Source organism: Anarrhichthys ocellatus, unplaced genomic scaffold (genome assembly GCF_004355925.1).
Source record: "Anarrhichthys ocellatus isolate YVR2014 unplaced genomic scaffold, GSC_Weel_1.0 scaffold12, whole genome shotgun sequence".
Classification (NCBI taxonomy): domain Eukaryota; kingdom Metazoa; phylum Chordata; class Actinopteri; order Perciformes; family Anarhichadidae; genus Anarrhichthys; species Anarrhichthys ocellatus.
Window position 1 is genome coordinate 1,064,016 of NW_022280042.1, and position 23,818 is coordinate 1,087,833.

Consider the following 23,818-nt stretch of genomic DNA (forward strand, 5'->3'; position numbering starts at 1 on the left):
CAGTGAGCCTAAAACTGAGCCTACAGTGAGCCTAAGACTGAGCCTAAAACTGAGCCTACAGTGAAGTTGGCTTAGGGCAGTTGCTTCATGTTTGAGAAGGATTACCTGTCAAGCTGAAACAGCAGATTCATATATCAGGCTACGTTCTGAGCCAAACCATTGGTTCTCTTTCAGGATAATACCCGGAGTAAGACAACGCATTGAGTAAGAGGCAGCAGCTGAGTTCAGATTCCTCTAGAGTCATCACTGACACTTACAGGATCAATTTGGTTGGTGCGGTTGCTTTGAAAAGATCTTAACTTGGCACAAACTAGGAGCTTGTCCAAGCAATAGAGGTCTTCTGGGAGGCAAAGAGTTCTGAGACAGCTTCTGGAAGTTTGTTCCATTGATCGTGCACAAAGGAGGGGAGTACATTTGGAAACACAACAGACCTCCACACACACCATCTGCGTGTTCCTCTTTTATTTAACCATTTCAAGCCTGTTTTGAAAGTATATGGTTGGATATTTGGAGATGGGCACAAACAATGACATATCATGTGTTTACATCATCACTCACGTTGTTGCCAAGGGGACTGATGTGTTAAAAGGTAGGGCAAACACATACTGTAGGTCCAAATGTACACAGCTCCACCTGTGCCTGTGCCTAATGTGGCTCTCTCATTAAAAAGGTTGTACTCTGCCATCATGCAAGGTCTGCCCTCCAACTGGTGGCTACATATGGAACTATGCATAAGGCTCAGCTAGCATGTGGTGGGCCTGTCATCTCAGTGCTGACATATGCTGCAACAATATGCCACTACTGAATTTGCTTGGGAAAAGAAAAGACAACGTTTGTGGCTTTCGTTGCTCATTGAACTGGAAAATACCTGTTTTGCTTGCATATGTTTCCATCGCGCATCCAATCTGTTGATAATAGCAGGGACTCTTGCCATAGGTGGATATACGAAATCTGTACTCCTCTCAGTCAGGTGTATGAAAGCAGACATTTCACAGTCACAATACGTGTCAGCAGAGTGGTGGAACAGATGCTGTCATGTACTTGTGTATCCATAGTTACCATTTACTGTCTGCCACCAGAGCAGCTTTAAATGAAAAGGTTGCATGACTTTTTCAATTATAAACATACATGGTAATAGAGCGCTTTTCTTATCTTCATCAATTCATTTTAGTCTATGAAAAGACAATGACCAATGGTCATAACAAGTCTTTGGAGCCTAAAGCAATAGCCTCCAATTGCTTATGTATTTTGTCGGCCCAACAACTATAGCCGTGCCCGTTCAGCTGATTGCTTGGCCTCTGGTGGTGCTGCTGCTTGCAGCTTCCGCAAGAAACGCTTATCCAAACAAATTCACACTTGACGCTGCGCTTCCTTGTTTAGTCAGCGATTCACCCGCCTCGTGTGAAGTCGATCGTTGGGGGACTTTTAGTCCCTATTATAGATCAAGCTTAAGAATTGCTGGCTTCTACACTTCCCATGATGCATATCAACATATTTTCTGTTAGAACCTTCTTTCTGGTAAACACACACTCATTTTAAAAATCCCTGAGCTGAGTTTATAACGAAGGCTTTTTGTGATAAATGAAAACTTTAAGTTAAGTATTAAAAATGTACCTGTAGTATTTTCACATACTTAAATAAATAAATGATCTGAGTATTTCTTCCACCACTAGTCTTCAATCCCAAAATAACCCTCTGGGTGCAGCAGCAGAGGGGTGAAGTACACAGCAGACGCTGACGTGACTGTAAAGCGCTGAGTGTAGCACGGGTAATGCTGTGCTTCCTGTGGTGCTGGTAGTCCGAGGTAACCAGCCATGAGCAGCAACTGTCTGGGTCCCTGTGTCTCCCAGTCTGGCTGCTCTGCGACAGTCAATAGAAGCACATGTATGGCCTTTTGAGAGATTCACTGTGTGTGTCGTTGAGTAGTGACTGTACATAATCGTAGTCGCGCTGTTTATTGGCGTTAACGCTTACTGTTTGTGAGCCCTAAATCTCCAGTTAAGCTCTAAATATTGGCCCATGTGTGATGATTACTGCCATAGAAGAGGAATACATCTTTGCCAGTGTTTGTTGGGGGAGTCAACGTAAGAGATATACATCAGAGTCTGGCCTTTTTACTTCATGGGCTGGAGAATTCTGCTCATTCAACTTTCAAATCCAAGAGACACGTACAAGCTTGTTTTGTGATAACAAATCACCTGTATTAAAATCATATGCATTTGCAAAGCTTGTTGGTAATAAAGCCTCGGCTATGAGAATATGTTGCTGACTGTTAAGGAGCTGGATGGTATAAAGTACAGTACAAAAATACTTTATACAGCTGGAGGCTGAAGACGGGATGTAAAAAGCTGCAGTGCTCTGAACAGCAAGACTGTATTTTGTAGTTGAACTGTCCATGTGCAGAGTTTGAGCTAGAGTGTGCCATTGTGCCAATGTTCCCTTTAAAATGGTTAAAACTGTCCCCCATAGAAACCAGAACGGATCAATGCTGTTCCATCATTGATCCGTTCTGATCAGTCACTCCAGAGTCACTCACTCTGCTCTGATGTTGTTCGGGTGTTAGAATTGTTTTGACACTTAAAAGTTAGCTGACACTAGCAGCTAATAGTCTAAATACCTCAGATATACCTTCAGTATATCCAGACTATTGTAACCCATGTGCCTCATTAGGGACACTTTTGGCTTTTGAAGTTTTTTTGGCGGTTAATGCATATAGCATATATTTTGACAATGGTGTGATATTTTTTTTTAAACCTCAGCTCTTAAAATAAGTCTATAATAAACTGTGTAGCCATACATCAGACACTTCAGAGCAAAAATGTCCCATTGAAACCCTTTAAAATGTAATAATTCCAGTTTTTAATCTACAGCCCTGGCTTCAAAATGGTACTCTCTACTATTGTTCCACCATATTGAGTAATTGTCTTACGTTAGACCTATGGGGCGAATGCATGCTATTTCAATAATACACATAATTATTATCAATGAATTGGTTTTATTTTTGTGTCTGGTCATTTACATGACCCCAATGGAATAATTCAAATACATAACATCTATATATAACGTCTTAACACATATTATATGAGCTTTAAACATCACTGAGCCTGAGAGCTGTCAACAGGATCATTTAATCAGGCTTTATTATTAGAAGTGACGTACCAGACGTGTGCCATTACTACCAAGAGTAGGTGACTAGATAGCAGTCGTCATTAAGACAGTACCACTTATGAATGTAATGATTAGAATAATGAATTAATTAAGGTATCCCAGTTGTGAAATGATCAACAAATGTGAGGCATTGTAAAGTTGTCTGGTTTTCTAGATACAAATGAACTGACTACAAGTAAATCAGTTATCTCCGGATGAAAGGGTTTTCTGTCAGGGTTTAAAGGCCAAAAACAATAATGGGGGATGGACCCAAATGCAGGGAGACACAGTCAAACAGAGGGTTGAATTATGGTGGCTTTAATGAACAAGAAAAGGTCAACACAGAACTGTAGAGCGGGGAAGTCCATAAATGTAGAACAAAAAAAGTCCAAGAAAACAAAACTACTAAACAGGAAACATGGCAGCAAAGAGTGGGGATCAAATCAGGTATATACCAGGAGTCAAAGTCCAAAAAAAACAGGGAACAGAACAGACAAGGAACCATCACAAACAAACCGACACACAGGGGACACACAGGGTTTAAATACACAAGGGAGGTGCAGGTGATGAGACACAGCAGGGTTCAATTAAGGGCGGGGCAGACAATCACCAAGGCGGGTGGACAGACAAGGACAGGAAGTGAAGTCAACCCAGGACACAAGAGGCTGGGGAAGTCAAAATAAAACGGAAGGAACAACTAAACAAAAATCCAAAAGCGTGACAGTTTTCTCTCACTTCCATTCGTCTCCCTATAGAAGGGGTCCAGAATCCTGGCTCCGATACTGCATATACGGAATCGCTTCAACGCATTTGGGATGATGCTGTCAGTCACCCATACCAGCCTAGTCTCAAGTCAGTCTGTGAAATAGTCACCAAATCCACTGATTCGTGTACATGGACACCAATTTTCTTTTCTTTTTTTCATGTAGCTTGCCACGAAAACAATGCCTAAACCTAATACTGGTTTTATTGTATAATGTGATTCGTTTCATTCTGAAAAGTCAGCCTGTGGTGAAGTCCACGTCCAACCACTCCTCTTGGACCAGCAGAACCAGAACCTGAAGCGGCAGTTTGAGAAACTCAACAGAATGCGGGTCAACTGATCCATGAGTACAGCAGCTTCCAGCATTCTGTGAGGAAAGTTGCCCCATGTAAAGCTGGAAGCTAAAACAGATTGGAGACAACTTTGAAAAGCTCTGAAACCAAACCGGGAGCTTTACAGCCAGCTCAGGAAGTGGGAGGAGATTATTAATGAAAGAGAAGCAGAAATGAACCGCCTTTGAGAAATTCTCCTTATCCAGGTGCATGAGAGTGGGAGAGTCCAAGCTTGGTGGCAGGAAAAAAAAATGATAAGATGGAAGCTGCCTTTAAAGAGCAGAATGAAAAGATTAGGACTGCCTTTGAGAACAGCTGGCAAAAGCTGAAGCTTGCACAAGCCGAGTGTAGTGGTAGGGAGGAGAGCATGCAAGAGGGAATGGAAGAGAAATGCGAGGAGCAGGTATGACAGTTAGAACTGCTGATCAGAAGAAATAAACGAGGTGATCACCAGATTAGGACAGGAATTATGGCTCCAACCTGTAAACGCTGGTCCAACATCCATAAGGAGGACTTTCTCAACCAGAGTGAATAGGAGTGGAGGAGGATTTGTGGCAGTTTGCGAGACAAGCTGGATCAAGAATTATATATATATATATATATATAGACAACAAAGGAGGAGTTTGAGGTATACTTTGTAATAAATGCTCAATGGACTCTAATAACTTGCTCAATTCTCAAGACCGGCCCTGGTATGTCCTTCCAACAGCGCTGGTGAAACTGTTCAGCAGTGCCAAAGCAAAGCCGTAAAATCGACTCTACCTGACCTGACTTGGGTCAATCTCTCTCAGCCGCTGCCCTCCACACTTCCCGTACACGCTGAACTGTAGCCTGTATACCAAAGAATACTGACAACACCACTTGGGGGCTTCGTGGCTCCCAGATTCATTCATGTACCAGAGTCAACAATCACTGCTTGTTGGTCCGTTGACCTGTTTGGTTGATATTTAGACAACTTCCAGTACCAGTGAGTGATAATAATAATTATGTGTGTTATTTTTGTTTGGTTTACTTATGAGATGATGCACTTTACAAAAGCATAAAGAACATAATGCCACTAGCACGACACGGGACATCCCCTTCATTTTAATTTGACCCAATGGCTCAAATTCTTAAAATGTAGTCATTATCATATGTACATCCAAACAGAGATTTGTCTTTTTTACATTCATAAGGGGAAGTTTCAAAACTTCAACCTGCCATGAAGCGGGACGCGAGGCTTTGCAAAGTGTGTGGGAGATTTGTTGAAAAATGGCCACTTTCACTCACTGCTTCATTGAAAAAGACCCCCCCCCCCCCCTCAGGCATCAACTGGAAGGGAGCCAAACAGAGAGCAGGGGAGTGAACGCTGCAGCCTATGAAGCTGATCAAGACGTCGTCATATTTATTCAACTTAAAGTGAATTTTCAGGATGACTGGGCTGCAAACACCCTGATACCTAATGTCAAGGTGCAGGAAACAAAAGACGTGATCCAAATATAAACAGTGAGCAAATCCTCTCATCACATCCAGAACAGCCACAGCACCAGGGGAAGATTCCACTTGTTTTATTAACCTCCACTTGATCCCTTTGACTCATGAGTTAATTATTAATACACTAATCATAACAGAACCTCTGTTGATACCCCAACTCCGAATCCATCTTTGGAGTATCAGAGATGTGTTCTCTGTTAAAGGTCATTTAATTGTATAAGATTGAATTTAGTGGGTGTGCACTCCAAAGACCTGGTGGGTGGAAGTTTGGATTCAGTCAGCTGTTAGATCGACCCAAAGCCTCTTTCCTTTCCTTTTAACAAAGATATTTAGCTTTTCATTAAACGAACAGCTGACAAATTATACAGACAAAGGTGTAATGTAAGATAAGTGAAACAGACGTCATGATTTTCAATCGTATTATTGCAAGAGGGAATATTGTTTAATGTTTGTGTGTGAAAGTGAGTTGTGATCATAATAAAGATTACTTCTGAGCAGATTATGGATGTTTACTCTCGATGGATTGCATTAAGAGTAAGATGGATTCCAGCAGTGTGTGTTTGACTAAGTGATGACTCCACGATGAAGGGGTGAAGTTATAGATGCACAAAAGTGAATGATAAGGGTGATGTATCTCATATATTGCAGGAATAAAATCTCACACGAATGGTACGGCATCAAAACTCAAGAAAACACTCACCCTGTTTTAGCGAAGTTAGTCCAGTAGGTCATGACGACGGCGCTCAGCATCACGTCGTTCTTGGAGAAGTTGCAGTTGAAGAGATCCGTGGGGCCGATCATGGGGATTCCAAACACGTACGGTACTTCGTCACCATGAGCCGAGTCGGCCCAGCTGGGCTTCATGTCGCTCTGACAGTGGTGGTAGAAAGCATAGAAGTAGGTGGGTGAGCCGTACTGGGCGTGGAGGTCAGCTGTGGCCACTGCCGGGGCCACCCACTGGTGGTCGGTGAACAGAGCCACCAGGGTCTTGCGCCGGGTCTCTGGGTTCTCCTTGTCCGCCCAGTCCGTGTACATGAATTTGATGGTCTCACGCAGAGTGTCCTTGCCCTCCGGGTAGCCGTAGAGATGGTCCACAAAGTCGGACACAGCAAAGTCAAAATCATTGGCAGACACCCCGTCCTCGCTGTCCACGATGCCGTCCACAAACTTAAACCCCTCACCCTGGTTGACCCCCAGCATGATGTCGTAGTTGAGGAACTCGCCTTGCTCCATTAGGATCTGCGGATCATCTGGGATGACGTCGCCGTCAATCACAGGCCCGAAGGCGATGTGGTATTTTGCAGGTGTGATGTACTGCTCGATCAGCTCCTTGTAGTTCTTGTTCTGCAGGCACTCCACCAGGTCGATGGTGTCCAGCATGTTGCAGCCCACCTTCTCAGCCAGGGCTCGCGTGTACTTGGCAGGCTGGTAGTTGACTGCCCAGCTGGACAGTGCTGTGCCACTCTGGATGATAGCTTTCTGGAACAGATCTGAGATTGGAGCTGGTATTAGTAAAACACACCCATGAACAAAAGCATGGGAATGGGCATATGTGATTTAGTGTTTCATTTTTATGTTTTCAAAAGGACGTGAAGAAGGTTTTTTGGGGTTATTATAAATTGTAATCTTTTTTTCTCTCAGCCGCTGTGTTGGATTGACAGTTAAGCCCTGACAGGCTGAGTCCCGGCAGGGAACCAGAGAGACGCAGTAAACAAAGTTGCGCTGTAGCTTTACAAGCAATCGGCAGACGGTGTTTTGTTAGCAGTGCTGTTGAAGAGTAACGTGCATCTAAAGTGACAAATTTGATATTTGCAGGTATGTTTTAAGCTATTTAATGTGCTATGGCTGACTATCTAATTAGTAGAAATATCCTGCAATCGGATGTCAGCAGTGCCCTTTTCGCTGGCGGACGTCTCCGGTTCATGTTTGTCTCAGCAGCTGTCTGCTGTTTGTCAGTATGAATGCCTGTCTGGTAACATTACTGCTGTATGCAAAGACCGTTCAAAATGAATTGATTTAGGCTGTATAGAAACAAACAAAAGGCAACCAGTTAATATAAAGGGACAAGGTATGATCATGGAGTTGTCCCGTTAATCTTTAAATATCACGATACAAGCAGTAGAACAGAGAAGTCTTGAGCTCTATCGCCTGTCACACCGGCATAAAAACATTTCAAGGCAAATAAAAGGATGATTCGGAATATTGATGTTACATCTTTGTGTCCCTAATGAACAACGCAGAGCATAACATATATTTGCTGTGTGTATAGCAACAACACCGTAGGCAGATTTCACATCCTGGAATATTGGTCGCACAGCTTCACAGACTGCCAATCAGCAAGTAGGCCACAATGCAGTAGGAATGCTGGAGTTATGTGTCTTTTTTTTTTGTTTCGCAGAGTTCTATTTATATTCATGCAAACACACAGTGGTGGTGACTCAACCAGGCCGACTTGAAAAGCATGTTTGGAGCACACAGCAGACATTTCCCACAAGGCCTGGTTAACAGTGTACAAGCTTTTACTGCTGCCGCTGTTAGTCTAATGTGCAAGATCAGTTAAACTTACAGCAAAATGAAGTACAAAACTAGACATGAGTGACTGAGTAATGATCTTGGTATGTTGCTGATGCACAAGCTCCATGTTACAGGAACAAACGCACAAAGAAGCATCACCAAGATCACGGCAGAGAGAGTCGACAAACACGCCATGGCGTGTTTGTCGACTCTCTCTGCCGTGATTGATGCCCATCACAACATGAGGACTTTAATCTAAATGTAAAGTAAGACAATCATATTCCCTCACGTCCACCATGAAGAAAAATGAAACAGACCTTTTAACTGCAACAAGCAGCAAGGTGGGAAGGTGCATTTTTCATTTCAAAAACCCTGTATTAGTCACACACAGAGAAGGAACTGGCCTGAGAACTACAACTGCACTGCTTGAGGTACAATCCTCTAAATCCTCCTTTTTTTTCTGACAGATGGGTCCGGCAATTTCAAACGTTGCATGCAAGTTGCAACTAAACATTTGTGAAAGCCAGAAAGGGAGCAACCTTGTGACTCTTCTATTTCAAATGTCCATTAATAATACATGTAATAAAGATGCAAATACAGTATAATAAATCAGAATCCATCCTCCATCAGCTAATGCTTTCAGACTGAGGTAGGATACACACTTCAATGAACACATACTTTAGTTGTGGTCTCGTGTGTCAAATATGATGTCATGAGGCTATTTTAATAACTGATTCGGTGCATTCTTCTTGATGCTAAAGTGATGTTTTCTTTTGGTGCTTGTGGTTGTGCAGTGTTTCATGAAGCTGAGTGGAGGTTCATTGGAGGTTTATTCTTCATTCTCTCTCTCTCTCTCTCTCTCCCAACTTCATCAACTGACTATTGCCAGGATCTCCGCGAGCCAATCACATCGTTGCCGTCCAACTTTTACATTCTTCTCCTCTTTGTTGCTGTCATTTCAGTGTGAAAAAGATGCAACCCTCCACCCTAACCCCAATAGTTTAAATCATAGCAGTAACAAGAGTCCAAATGGGCTCAAAAATTCATTATTCTTCACTCAATTGTGAAAACATATAGTGCAGTCCTTTGGATTTAGAAAAGATTGAAATATGGAACAGGAAAAACAGCACATGCAAAGGCAATCAGGTCATTAGATTTTATCTTGAGTTGCTAAATTGGGTTTTTGCCAGATAGGGTTACTTCTTGCGGATATTTCATGTCAATTTTCCATTTAATACTTCTTGTGCCTTGTGTCTTCCTGATAGTGATGCTGAAATAAAGAAAATTATTATCTATTAATTATTATTAATTAGTCGTAGTTTCAGTAGTCTCATGCACTACTAGCAATATATCATGACAGTTTGAGCAAATATGATAACAAGTTATTTTAGTTTTAGTGAGTTTTATTTGTTAAAGGTTACCTACTGAACCAGAGGTCACTGTGGACATGTTCGTGTGAAGCCCATGTATTAAAGCACCCGTAGATGCACGTATATAGCAGAAATGACAAAATGATGAAAAGCCTGTTTGAGTGCGAGCACATCTCTGTGTGGTTACGCATGCCTGTAAGCAAGCAGACGTACCTTCTGAGTAATGTGAGAGGGTGAGCAGGCTGACGCATGATGCTCCGGCGCCAGAGCCAAAAATGGTCACCCTCTTTGGGTCTCCTTTGAAGGCCTGGATGTTTTCTTTGATCCACCTGAGAGCCTGGATTTGATCCAGCAGGCCGTAGTTGCCCTTGGCTGCCTGGTCTCCTGTGCTTAGAAACCCTGGATGGATGAAAACAAACAAGAGGAAAAAAACAAATTTCAACTTGAATTCAAAAGGTTTTTGACATTAATGTAATCAGGATTGAGAGTTCAAAATATGAATCTTCACGTCTTAAATCTTACAAACATGTACCCTTCACTGTGAGTTAAATTGGTGAAATTAAGAAGGGACTTCAGCTCTCATCTGAATTCATCTGAAGGGTCTTCAGTATTTTTCTGAAAATAGCAGGTTGTTCTCTGTGTTTATTAGCTTTAGTATTGCATTAGAGTTGTACTGAGCTAAACATGTATTTTTCACTGAGCTTTTCGAGTGAGATCTGACCAATACAAAGTGTCTGTGTTGCCAATTCTTTTAAAATGGATAAAGCCTGCTTGAGAACGACGTCATGTGCATGTTAATAACAATTGTGTGTTTGAAAGTCTGAAACATCTTCTGAAACACACCAATGAGCATCACTGTTGCACTGGGTGACCATGAACTGAATGCCACGTACACCACACTGCTGGTAGAAATAAACACGAGACACTAGAGCACAAAATATGAACGAATCCGCTGTTGAAAATAGTCCCCAACAAATGCACAATGTATTTTTCTTCGAGTGACATTTTCCAAAAACTACAGGGACCCGCTGTTTAGGGTAAATAATGAGCCTCTTTTAACAATGAAACTATTATTTGTGAGCTGTTACGTTTTCAGTACAACCAAAGGACTTGGGGCTGAGAGCCACACAGACAGAGCATCCTGTGTAGACACACTGAAGCTGCTCTGCTGATACTTGCTACTCGTTGCTACGCCTCCTGTTTAGACACCATCCATCCTGCAAAATATGCCAAAAAGGTATTATTGTCTCCAATAACTGTATTCTTTCTCCCATCGATAATCCGTCTACATTAAAACCCTGGACACTACAATAATGATCCTGTTTGTAAGTCATTCAACATTGAGATCTGCTGCCTCAGGTGCCAACATACAAATATTCAAGTATGCAAAGGCCTTTGAATTCACCCATGGCTCCAGAAATGGTTGGCCAATAGGGATGCCTCCCAGTCAAGTGCCAGACCAACCAGCCTGGCAGCGTGTTCCACATCCGAAACTTGTTGACAAATTAGCAAATGCGCCTAAACCCATTAAGTGGCTTTGTAAATGCTGCCACGGCGGGAACTGGTGGCTCCTCTCTTGCCAGGCCTATGAGCTCGGCGGCCAAGCCTGGCAGCCACAGCCTGTCTCTGCGAGCTGACCAAGACCGAGGCAGTGTAAATGTCAAATGGGATGAGGACTGCTAGGTAAGAAAGGGGGGGAAAGAGGAGAGGTAGCCTGTGGGTCCTTGATAGAGAACAGATCCGGTTTGTCATGGTGAGGTGGAGGGGATGACAGAGAGGAAAGGAGGGCAGCGGTGTGGGAGGATTACAAGGCCTCTGGCAGCCTCATACACCCTGTAGGATGACCACAGGCCCTGCCCCTGCTTTCTCCTCCGCTCCTCACCCCTCCAGTCCCTCTCATTTCTCTTCGGTTACCCCTTTTTCTCTATCCCTTCTCATCTCTCACCTCAAAGGAGCCGAGGAGAGGAGCATCCCTACCAGGCTCTCCCCAGGATGTGTGAAGATTAGTCAAAGCTTCATTTTAAAAATAAACTGCATACATAACTAAGTCATACCGCCAAGAGATACATTATAGACACCATCTGAAAAACACAGACCTATCAGAAACCTAAGAGACCTACTGAAAGAACCCGAATGTAGAATGATAAGAAGCATACAAATGTTTATTTGATCAAATATACCTTTACAGGTAGGATTACTTCTGTATCAAAATTAGCATTTGGAAGAGTGAGATTGATGTTACTTAACACACTGTAGTTTAAATCAGCAACGGTTTCATAAGCTATTATGATCATTTACACACTAGTAGCTAAGAAAATGTTGGACAACACACTTTCTTACTCACGCAGGAACACGTCTTTTTTATTCTACAAATACGATCAAATTACCGGCCTTACGTAAACTTTGGATATCAGGCTGGGTAGCTCAGTAGTTGTTGAGTGTGAATGACAGATAGCAGGTGAACACAGAGTCAGAAGCCCTCCATTACAATTTGAAACTATGTTTCACGCAATACCCTCATTTAAATATGTTATGTTAGTCTGCAAAGTTAATGTAAACTTGTCCTGTTAGTCTGTGAAGCTAATGTTAGCTTAAGCAGCTACAGTAGCAAGTGATCAGCAGAACTGTCGGATGGTCTAGTTGTCCGTTCACCATAAGTGGTAAGCTATGCAGCTGTGACCTTGTAAGTATATCACCTCTCATTTTACTGCAGCAGGGTCTGACAGTCTTTCCAGCTCTGTACTGGTTTTCCTGTGCCTATTTTCCTTCCAGCATATTCTGTACACCACAAACACTGCAGTAAAAGATAATTAAGTACATGCTTACTTTTTCTCCGATTGTTCAGCCATACTGTATATAAGTGTACATAGTTATGAGATGAATGTCAGCACTTTCTAGTATTTCTGTGCTAATAGTCAGGCATCAAACAAGAACATCCTCTGACAAGTCCCTAATGCAAATAGTCTGATATCTGAATGGCATTTCTTGAAAAAGGCCATACAAACTGATCAGCTGAAAAGCTTAGCTTATAGTATTACCTATTTGCTTTGACACACCAGTATCACGCTTAGCAGTAAATGCTATCCTGTAGGACAGATAGCTAAGCCTTCAGCAGAGCTACGAGTGAGAACAGACAACAACGGGGAAACGAGTGAGAGACGTGTGTTGACCAGATTTATGGACCCATAATCTAGTAAACCTTTATGTGTAAGTGTTGATTTTAATGTAAATATGAGGTGAGAGATATAGAGCAATACCCCCAGCGCTGTAACGAAGTCTGAAAAATCAAACTTTCCACGAAATGTATCTGTTTGAGTTCACAGAGGAAGATTTTAGAGAAGATCTTAAGTATCAAACACGACCTTTCATTATTAAAGACTACTTTATTACTCTGTCGTATTATTTTAAACTAAGCAACCAATCTACTTCCTGTTTACACTGGCACCATCACGCCCAGTGTACGTGAATAGTCATGTAATATTCGTTACAAACTCTCCCCGCAGCGTTTCGGTATCTGTTCCCTCTTGATTCAAACAGGGCTAAAGGTTTATCCCTACTCTGGTGATAAACCAGGCTGTACGAACATGCTAAATGCTATTGAGCCCCGTGACACTACTCCTTCACCAGCCCATTTCTCCAGACCATAATTCCTGCTTTGTAAAAGAAAACAAAAGCCCAAACAGAGAATCAAATCAGACACGCCCCCCCGGCATTTCTGCTTTTTTGCTGGATTGAAAACGTACCGAAACGTACCGAACCGTGGCACCACTGTATCGTATTGAACCGAACCGAGAATTTTGTGAACCGTTGCACCCCTAGTAACAACAATATGATTAGTCCGAAAAATTTGTCAAACTGCTATTTCCAAGGTCAAGAAAAAGCCTTCAAGTTCAACTTCCCAGTTCTCCCTACATGAGCCCGACCTGAGCACTGGTGAAATAGAATGTGGAAAAATTATGCCCACCGTTTGTTTACTTGATTTGACTACCAGTCAGTGCTGGTGCAATGGTGCGCTGTTCTACCTGTCACTCAACCAGCATCTTGACATAGATGTAGCTAATATATGTTTGGCCAGTATGTGGTAGAGATGACATTCTTTAGTTTAGTTTTTTCAGATCATGTTTTTCCCATACTGTCAGTGACACTGTGATCTCTCACTGAGCACAGAGGAAGCCCTTCATTAACAGCAGCACTCCCACTGCTCGGGGGGGGGGGGCTGGCGCATTAACCCCTCACCTCCCCTATTTGTATTCATTCTGCCCTGACAGGGGCTAGGAGCTAAGTACAGCGGGACACAACTAAAAGGTTTGAACAAGACCGGGGCAGGAGGTCTAACTTGTGGTCAAACTGATTCATTTTTAACCTATTTTATGTGGAACAGTGACTGAAGCAATAACTTTGCTTGATTTGGGCATATCTACTCAACATGTCTAACACAACAAGCTGACGTTCCAATGAGAAATATTACTCGCTTCAAACACAGACTCTGGCATCATTCACTCACCCATCCATGCATCTAACCTCCAAACCCTTCTTTCAATGACCAACTAGATTATGAGATATGATCCATCATTTTCAGAGCTTGACCACATGCTTAGGACTAAAAGTCATGATATCTCGATCTCAAGTTTTAACAATTATTCCATTAATTGTCTCCTGTGAGTCCCTCAATTTTTACTCCTAACCCCCATAAATGCCAACATGCAAAACCATTATTTGTTCCTGTGGTATTGATGGACACGTATTATCTCACGATAAACCACACAGCATAAATGGAGCTACTCACAGTTAACAATTTTGTAATAATATCATATTTTAATTGCAACGACTGTGTACAGCTAAGACGCATTGAGAAACAAATGTGAATCCTTTCTGTTTAGTTACCAAATTGGCAGTAAAGCTCCAATAAGGTTGGTACAAAATGCTAATGCATCAATTAACTATTTCATAATAACAGCCCAAACTAAACATTGTCAACATCAGTATTCAGACAGAGCATCATTCCTCCAAACCTGCAAACCCTACTGGATAAAGTTCAACATCTGTGTGATCAAATTGAACAAGTTAATGAAATACTGGCATTTTCACCTGACAACGAAATGAGTTTCCAGAGCCAGGTATGAGCACAGTCCATTCCATTTGGAGCAGCTAAACTGACTTAATCTGCACAAAACATCTCAGTTGAAATTTAAAATGAGTTTTTCCCAAGTGCTGAAAATTCCATCAGCGTGTTATCTAAATGCCACAGCGTGTTTTTGTACACAGTTTAATGTTAAAAACTAGCAGCATCAGATGACAGTAGAGCAGTGTGAGTGGCACAAATGACACAGTGTGAAATGGCACGGCTGCTCTGTGGACAGGCGTTGAGCCGGCAGAATGCCAAGTGCTTAAGCTTAGAGCACAAAATGTTCATAGGCAAGAGAGCCTTATGAGTCAATGCATTTATTTTACATCACTCACGCTGGAGATGGAGAAATGTCTGATTAACTCTTTTGAGCTCAAAGTTGCAAGAAGCAAACAAACATGTGGGCTCTGTTATTTTCTTTTTTTTTGTTCTTGTAGATTTAGAATACTATGCTTTATTAATTTTATTTATACTACTCTCAGCATGTGCCTTACACATATATTGATCATCAAATCATGACACGACTGACACTTTAAATACATAAATAGTATTATTTTTGTCTATGTAATCATAAAAATTATAGTCAGTGGCCCCAGCTGGCTTTAGCATCAGTTTTGGAAACATTGAGTTTCTGACTAAAGGACGGGGTCACATACTTACATGTATTTTCAAAATAAACTTCCGTGTTTATTGAAAACAGGTTCCTGCTCTTTACATTCATACAGCCTTTTCAAAATAAATGTACTTCTTCACAAAACCTAGAGTTTCTGCTCCTTACATATATACAGTGTCTTTTCAAAATAAACTTCTGTGTTCAAGGAAAACATACCGTTTCCTCTCATTACATGCTTTGTGTCTGTCAAATTAAACTCCTATGTTCACAGGAAACATACAGGTTCCTGCTCGTTACATGCATACAGTGTATTTTCAAAATAAATTTCTGTGTTCACAGGACACGTACAGCTCGTTACATGCATACAGTGCCTTTTTAAAAGCACATTTTCTTGTTCACAGGAGACCTACAGTTTCCGCTCGTTACAGGCACACAGTGTCTTTTCAAAAGAAACTTCTGTGTCCATTGGAAATTACAGTTTCCTCTCATTACATGCATAGTGTCTTTTCAAAATAAACTTCTGTGTTCACAGGAAATCTACAGGTCCTGCTCGTTACATGTATTTTCAAAACTTCCAATTTAGGATAACTTGCTTTTTCTGTTTACTCTTACCAAACTACATAATTAGGTTTAGGAAACAAACCACTTGGTTCGGCTTAAATAAAGATTGGGTTTGGGTTCAAATAAGTATGTTTGTTAGGTAAAACTATGCTGTTAGGAAGCTGCTGTTTGCAAAGTCCAGAATTAATGTAACAAAACTATAGTGCAACAACTCAACATTCACTTGGGTTTACATGGGACACAAACAGCTGTTTCCTGGGTGAAAGTCATGCGTTTGTTGACCCATACGTCCTCCTCTCCAACCCGCTGTGCTTGGACGTTCGACTAGTTTAGCTAAGTCAGTTGCTCTAACCGTTGAATAATGGTGTGGATAGGTTTACATCAAAGTTAGTTGAAAGCCTCATACAGACGCTAAAGGGTGCCTCAGTGCTTCGGTATCAGACGCCGTGGGGCATTGCCCAAGCTGCGTTTCGTGACCTATTACACATTACACATTACAGATAATACTATTTTACATTTGACACAACATGTAACAGTACAACTTACTTGGACACTTTTGTCAACATGACTAACAGTTACTCAAGAAACAATTCCTAGACTGTTCCTAACTCCGACAACAAGACCCTGCACTAAAAGTGAAACGCAGTCTTGTGGTTTTGGATTGCAACACAACCTTGGGTGATTTTATAGGGTTATGGACGCACTTTTCTGCTTCGCAGCACTCAGCTCTGATATGACACATCATCATCTGGGCATAAAAACTCAAACAAACACCCAGAGAGTCCACTTTCAATGGCAGATTAATTGTAAGTGGAGCAGACAAAAGCCTTCCTCTTCTTGTGTCTCAATCAGGGAAAGAGATGGTTGTCATAGCAAACATAAAATGACACCGGCAAATAATCTGCACACATTCACTTCATCTATCACTCTAGTGCAGCAGGAAGGAAAAGAAGTAGAGGTCCTTTATCATTCTGTCCGGTGGAGAGAGGCAGAGCACACTGACAACATGACAGTAATAGTGCTTGATTGTGCTCCCTGTCCAGAAGATAATCTCTCCCGCAGCTCCCAGATGAAAAGTTAATTATCAAAGGAAATGGTGGGAAAGGAATGGTTGGGGATAAATTCAACAAGGTCAGCTCAGCTCAGCCATAGCCACACCTAAAACTAGTGTCTGTCAGACACGAAGTGGCCCACCAGCCCGGGTCAGCCCGGCTTCAAGCTCAATCACTTGGACGAGGGAAGGTGAAGAGAAGGCAATCACAGCCAGGCTTTTTCTCGCAGCTGAGGTCTGTAATTAGGCTGAGGCATTAAAGCCCACATGGGGCCTGCCTGGTGTTAAACATAACCTTTCCCGACTGACAGTGCGGCAGAGAAACAAACACAGCACAGCTGTCACAGGGCGACAGCCCACGCCGGTGCATTTGAGGTTCACATCATGTGGAAGATTTTAGATGACAGTGGAGCAATGAGTCACACTAAGTGTGACATAATGAGAATGACTGAAAAAGACAAATGTGGACATTCCTCTCCAACTTCTCTTTTTTTCACTTAAGCTGCAGATTAGCTGTGGTTGGCTAGGCGGCGTCCTGTCTCCACAGACTGGACAGATTTGAGGGTATTTTAGAGGATGACACCAGTGTCATCTTTTTCCTATCATCATTAACACCTGAGAAAAAAACTGAAATGTATTTGCCGGTTAGACGCCAGCAGGTTCTCCTTACCTCCCAAAGCCCCCTTTTAAAGGAGCTCACAGAGACACAGTGCTGCCTTGACTAATGCCATCAATCATGTTCAACAACATGTGCTCCGCAGTTTTGTCTTGCTGTGACTTTATTACGCAGCTAATTACCAGTTTAATGGGACTATTTTAACTTTTTTTCCCCATTACTGTGCAGAGTTACTTACTTCTGGTGGTAGTGATTAGGCAAAACACAGCTAAAGGCATTAGTGGGAGGTGAAAACACACAGTGGTCTCCTCATTCTGCCTGCTCACTGCAGGCAGAATGAGAGTTCTATTCAATTTATAGAAACGCAGTGACTCATAAAGTCATGTTTGGAAAATAATACAATACTTATGATGTATAAGTACTGATATTCTCTCATAAAACATCGATATGTCGTCTGTGTTTCTGAAGAAGGGAAAGGTGTTCTGTGATTCCCTAATAATCCCATATTCTCAGATAAAAGAGTTTCTTCTTCACTTGATCTTATAATTTGAATCCTTTGCGACCCTTTGTGACAATCTATAAAGTTTTCACAGTAACAATCATTTAAACTCTGTCTCCACAGGAAACAGTAGAAACACTGTAGAAACACTGTCACCTGAAGGTATTTGGACATTGCAGTGCCTAGTTGGACCTGTTGCATTGTGGCAAAAACCAGGTTCAACTTTGGCACTTTTTGTTTGTTTGCTGGGGCTTGGCTCCCTTACAGCTCCAACGCGTTGGCATCATTAAAAAGTGTTGTATTCTCTCTAATATAAGCTGTCTTCTTTCTCCAGCTGTTGTCATGTTGTTGTTGTCTGAACCATGTCTGAACTAGCCGAAGACATTCACCTCTTCTTTGAAGGTGATGCCCTTTAGTCTGCTGCAATCTAAGGACTTGTGGGAAATAAAGTTTGTTGACAGCTAAAAACTGCATTACCGAATAAACAACAATATGAAATCGTATTTTTCAAACATTCCCCATCTTTATCTGGACATCTGGAGTGAAACACCCAGCATGCTACTGGTGAAGACTGTGTTCCATTGCTGGAGTTCTAGTAATTAGTCACTTTTGCAAATGTGTGTGATTATCAATTCTCGAAAAAAAAACAAGTATTGAAGTGATGACTCCCCCCCACACACACACTCCCACCTGTCCAACTTAATAAAATATTTTACAAGGAAGAACATTTTTCATATTTCATTTTTAATTCAAATGAACAATGATCTTCTGTCTGAATGCTATCTCCTTACACAATGGTCTACAGGCTGAATCAGCTTTTATAACCCAGCATGGACGATTGTAAATGTACTCTTAAGCTCCACATTAACAGGAACAATACAGACTTGACCTCTTTGTTTAATACAGCCCTGCTCTCTATATTAGTAAAAACATAAGATAAAGTGTCTCTCTGACATGTTTAAATGGAATCTTGACAATGACGAAAGCTGCTGACGTTAGCTTGTGATTGTCACAAACACATTGATGGGTTGAGATTCTTCGTGGGCTTTGATGGTGACAGACAAGGAGAAACACTCGTTAAGGTCAGATCGAGTTTGAAGAGCTTAACAAACAGGAAGCTAAGGAGACTGAAAGCAAAGACAGAGTGCAACAGTACGGCTTTGATAACAGCTTGAATGGACTCAATCAACAAAGCTCCTCCATGCTGCGAATTATTATTTCATTCAATACCAGTCACACACAGATGTTGCCCAACTTAATCATTCGGGGACATTGTTTGAAGTAAATAATATAATCAATGTTATCTGGGTCTTTCTGATTTTTAGTGAGACTGTGATGAGATGTGACTTCTCTCCCGACAACAAGTCTTCTCCTTGTGGTTTACTTCAACACTGAGAGATGTTTGTCTCACAGCATCAAAGGAAACAACACACTGATCTAGGACGAGCCAGTTCATCTATATATGTATTCTGTGTTTGTGCAATGGCTGACAGCAGGGGCATTTCTAGGCTTCAAAGAAAGGGGGGCTTAGCTCTAAGGGGAGCGGCATGTTTGTGTGCGGCAATTTTTTTGGGGGGCCCATTTGGGGCCGCAGATATCCATTGTTTCAGACAGTTCATAGATTGGTTCAATCAGAAAGAGTCATATCCGCATCACTCCCAAATCCTAATTCTTAAAGGGACAGCACACAATGGATGGAGAATGGACCTGACAGTGTCAACTTTATATCGTTAATTAAGTATGATGATAGGCTATTGGATTGTAATTTGAAGGGGGAGAAAACATACAAACCAGAACGTACGCACATATGAAGCATGTTAGAGTTATAAATAACTTGTCCATGTGAGAAACAATAGTTTAATTTAATGACATCACCAAAAAAAAAAAAAAAATAGGCCTAACGACGCCCCTGGCTGACAGTATCACAGTGTGGTGGTATGAGGGCTGCCCTTACATCACGATGTACCAACAGCTCTCTCAAATCCAGATGAGATGCAGCTGGTCACCACTCACATGAAGACTCATTCAGTTCCTTAACTTAAGGCTACTACGACGATTGAATTTATTTTGGGTTGTTAGGATGGTGTTTCCGAGCACCAGATACTCTTCAGAAAACAGTTTTTTTTACTGCAGCAGGGCCTGACATCTTGCGCTGTGCAGTCCTGGTTCTCCAGTGCCTCCCTTCCCTTCAGCTGGCCTAGCAATACAGCCTGTGTCTCCAGCAGCGTGGTGTCGCTGTTAGCTCCCAGCGGAGCCGTGGGATGAAGATCTGCTCCTGGCCAGAGGAAGAGCCACTACTGCCAGGCAGGTGGAAGACGGCAGCACAGCTGGATCTGGGTCTCTCCGTGGCGGGCCGGTTGCTGCTGAAGGCACCGCTGGAGTCTGAGCTGATGGAGTCTATGGTGAATCTGCATGATTTTGTCAGATTTGCACCAATGACTTGCATTAAGAATGATTCAGAAATAGACAATCTCCTCGGTGATGGTGTTGTTTGCTTATGTAGGTCGTATATAGGCTTCAGTGTTTAATTGAGACTGAGTCGTAAAGATCAAAACGTTCCTCACAGTGACTTTAAGTAAAGGTACCGAAGTAAAAATGACATAATGCCATTCAGTATAAATACAATAGTATTAGCAAACTGTTACTTAAGTATCAAACTTGAAAGTGTGAATAATTGTATTGAGTGTAATATTATTACATTTTTCCAGCGCTAACAAAGTGCCTTAGCAGCAGCAGCAGCTGTCGACACAGAGTGACAGTACAGCAACAGTAATGGTAGGTGACATCAAAGAATGAGCAGAACACTGACGGCTCGACAACACCGCCACGATCAAAAGGATGCATTGCATATATGTTGCAGCGAGAGGAGTCTGCCATGCGTGTTCAACAGCAGACTCAAGCTGGCTGCTTGAACTGTTTGAACTCATTCAGGCAGCAATTCAAAAGCTGTTCTTCACAGATCATATGTTTTGAATGTAGAATCGTACATACAATTAAAAACTATGAACTTCAACTGTAAAATAGGGCTTCCTCTGAACTGTAAGACAAAAATAAAGCAACATGAAATGAACATGGCTGATTACCAACTTGACAAACCAGACATCTGCCCTAGGGGGTCCAGAATCTCCAGGTTGTCCATGTGACTTCGTTGTTAATACATTCACCACTTTGACGTTACTTTGATAATATGCACTATTGGTGCAAAATCATTGCCGTTTCAGTGTAAAAGTATACTTCAGGGATTTAGTGTTGCTCCTCTATAAAGTATTTTTAAAATGAACATGTACAGACGTCCTGACTTTTAGTTCCTCCTATTAGTCAAGCTGCAAAAACGATGGATCCTACATTACCCATAATCCAACTTGATAGCATCTTTTCAAAAGACACTCTGCCAGATGAACACCCACATCTTTCAAACTCCACACTCCCTGTTCTGACACATTGGCTCTGTCTTATATTTACAGTCTGTATGTGGAGGCGTTCAGGGGCCCAGAGTTCATTTTAGCCCCAAAGCTTAAGATAGAAAAATGTTATTATAATTAATACTATACCGTACTTGAGAATCTGCCGTTCACATGCTAAATATATATTTTGGAAATGTGGAAATTGGACTGAACTTGTTTTTATATTCTATAATAAACACGATGCAACACTGTGAAGTTGTTGGAAAGAGCATTTTATCGGTTGTGATGATAAACAGTTTTCCTGTTTCCTGTCTTTATGCTGAGCTAAGCTAGGCTAAACACGTCCTGGGTCTCTGCACTGGACTGACAGCGATGGAATTGATATTGATCTCCTCATCCGACTCTGGGTAAGATGGCAATCAGGCATATTTCCAAAAATGTGAGAGTGTTCCCTTCAAATTCAAACTCGGCAGGTGAAGAGAAATCTGATTTTCTCTGTGTGTACCACAGCTGCATTTTAATTGCATGTGTAAATATAATCCTGCTCCCTGGAGCGCAACACTGAGCCATTTTTGTTTTTAATGTGACCAAAATTCTGAAGAGATTTGGATGAGAGCTTCACTATTCGGGAGCATGTCGACATGGATTCTATGCATGGACGCATGAGGTCATTCAGCTGGTTTCTGTCCACTGCACTGTGACCTTTGATTTAAAGGGACAGTTCACCACAATAAATGTGTTTTATCTTACCTGTAGTGCTATTTATTCTCTAGGTTGTTACGGGACTAGATGGCACTCAGTGTGTGGTTCTCAAAGTGCTTAAAAAATTACATTTGAAAAACTCCACAGCAGAGTCTCTTTCCATAAATCATGACCCGGCGGCTTGTTGTGAGCAGGTAGTAGTTCCTACGGCCGTTATCTCCAAAACTCGGGCAACTCACACTTAAACGATGTAGATTGATAAATAGCAGAACAGGTGCTTCAATTATGAGAAATAAAAGATTATTGAAATCACCATCTTAATGTTCTCAGCCCATACACACTCTATAGAAAGACTTGAATTCATCTTCAGGTTACAAGCTCTCAGATGATGTAGATCTATTCTATGTGGCATGTGCTGCTTACTTCCCCTTAAGATAACCTGCCCCCCCCTTCCTTCCTGGGAGAAAGAGCGTGAGAATGTGCCTGAGAGATGTTGTGCTGCAGCAAACCGCTCTGAACTGTGGAAAAGTGTGATTGGTCACACATGCATTCAGCCGGGGCGCTACCCCCGTGATCAACCTGCGTATGTTCATTAAATTCCGCAGAGCTAATTAGAATCTATTTGACATCCGTGGGGAGACATTTGCACAGCTTGCAGAACTGAGCAAACAATTCTCACAGGCACAAGCAGCCGTGCACACTGCAGGCATTTGGAGAAGATGCAGCTACAGGAGGTAGTGTGCGGTACGTGAATAAAGCATGCGAGTCTTCTTCACTTGAAATGTCTCATTAGCCCTGCATGTAATGAAAGCACTTTGGGCCAGTATTTCTCCTTAAACAATAGAGGCAGGCCTGTTCATCCTCTGACTGCTGACTCAGCTCTTCACTGAAGCAACACCCAATCCATGACTTCTTCAAGGCTTGCTCATTCTGATATTCATCTTGAACTAAATATGGACGAACACAAGTAGTATTGCAGGTCTCGCCTTCAGGCTTTTCACTTCTGAGGTGCATATTCCAAAATACATTAGCAGTTAATAAAATGACCAAAAAGCAGCTGACACACAGGGTGAGGGGTTGATAATAGCAACCAGATGCTACATTTTACCCCGACTATATTAGACAGTTTTATTTTTTCAATCGTGTTAGTATGAGTAGTTCATGTTTAAGCATAATATGTCTACATATGTAGGGAGCAAATACAAAACTCTAAATATTCATCATCACGAAATATCTCAGAATATCTCAGAAACGTGTGAAATGATTTCCTTATAACAGGACCCATATCTCATAAACACAAGACAAGTATGTCATCTCATAATCATTATTTATAGTAGATATTAAGGTTAGAATCTATGCATTTCATAATTATGAGATCTGTATTTAATAATTAAAAGGAAACAACTTCAGTATCTTGTAAGCGTTTTTGCAGGACGTTGCTAGTAATTCTTGCAATTATGAAGTATTTTCTTATAATTAGGAGAAGCAGATCTCATTCTTCTCATGAGAAAATACAAATACAGAACTTGTACCTCTGACAAGCTAAAGATCTCATAATCCTGAGATAATTAGTTTCGCTGTATGTATCAGATACTGTTCTAATTATAAAATGCCTTATATATATATATATATATATATATATATATAT

At 41.6% G+C, this 23,818-nt stretch overlaps 1 protein-coding gene across 2 annotated transcripts in view; it reads right to left on the reverse strand.

The window, feature by feature from the left end:
- Nucleotides 1-23,818, reverse strand: part of nlgn4xa (neuroligin 4 X-linked a) — an 81,328-nt gene that overhangs the window by 5,923 nt on the left and 51,587 nt on the right. For both annotated transcript variants that reach the window (XM_031852380.1, XM_031852379.1), the window contains 2 exons: nt 9,813-9,998; nt 6,416-7,205 (listed from right to left, as the gene is read on the reverse strand). In XM_031852380.1, coding sequence (XP_031708240.1) covers nt 6,416-7,205; nt 9,813-9,998 — 976 coding nt within the window. The remainder of the gene's footprint in view (nt 1-6,415; nt 7,206-9,812; nt 9,999-23,818) is intronic.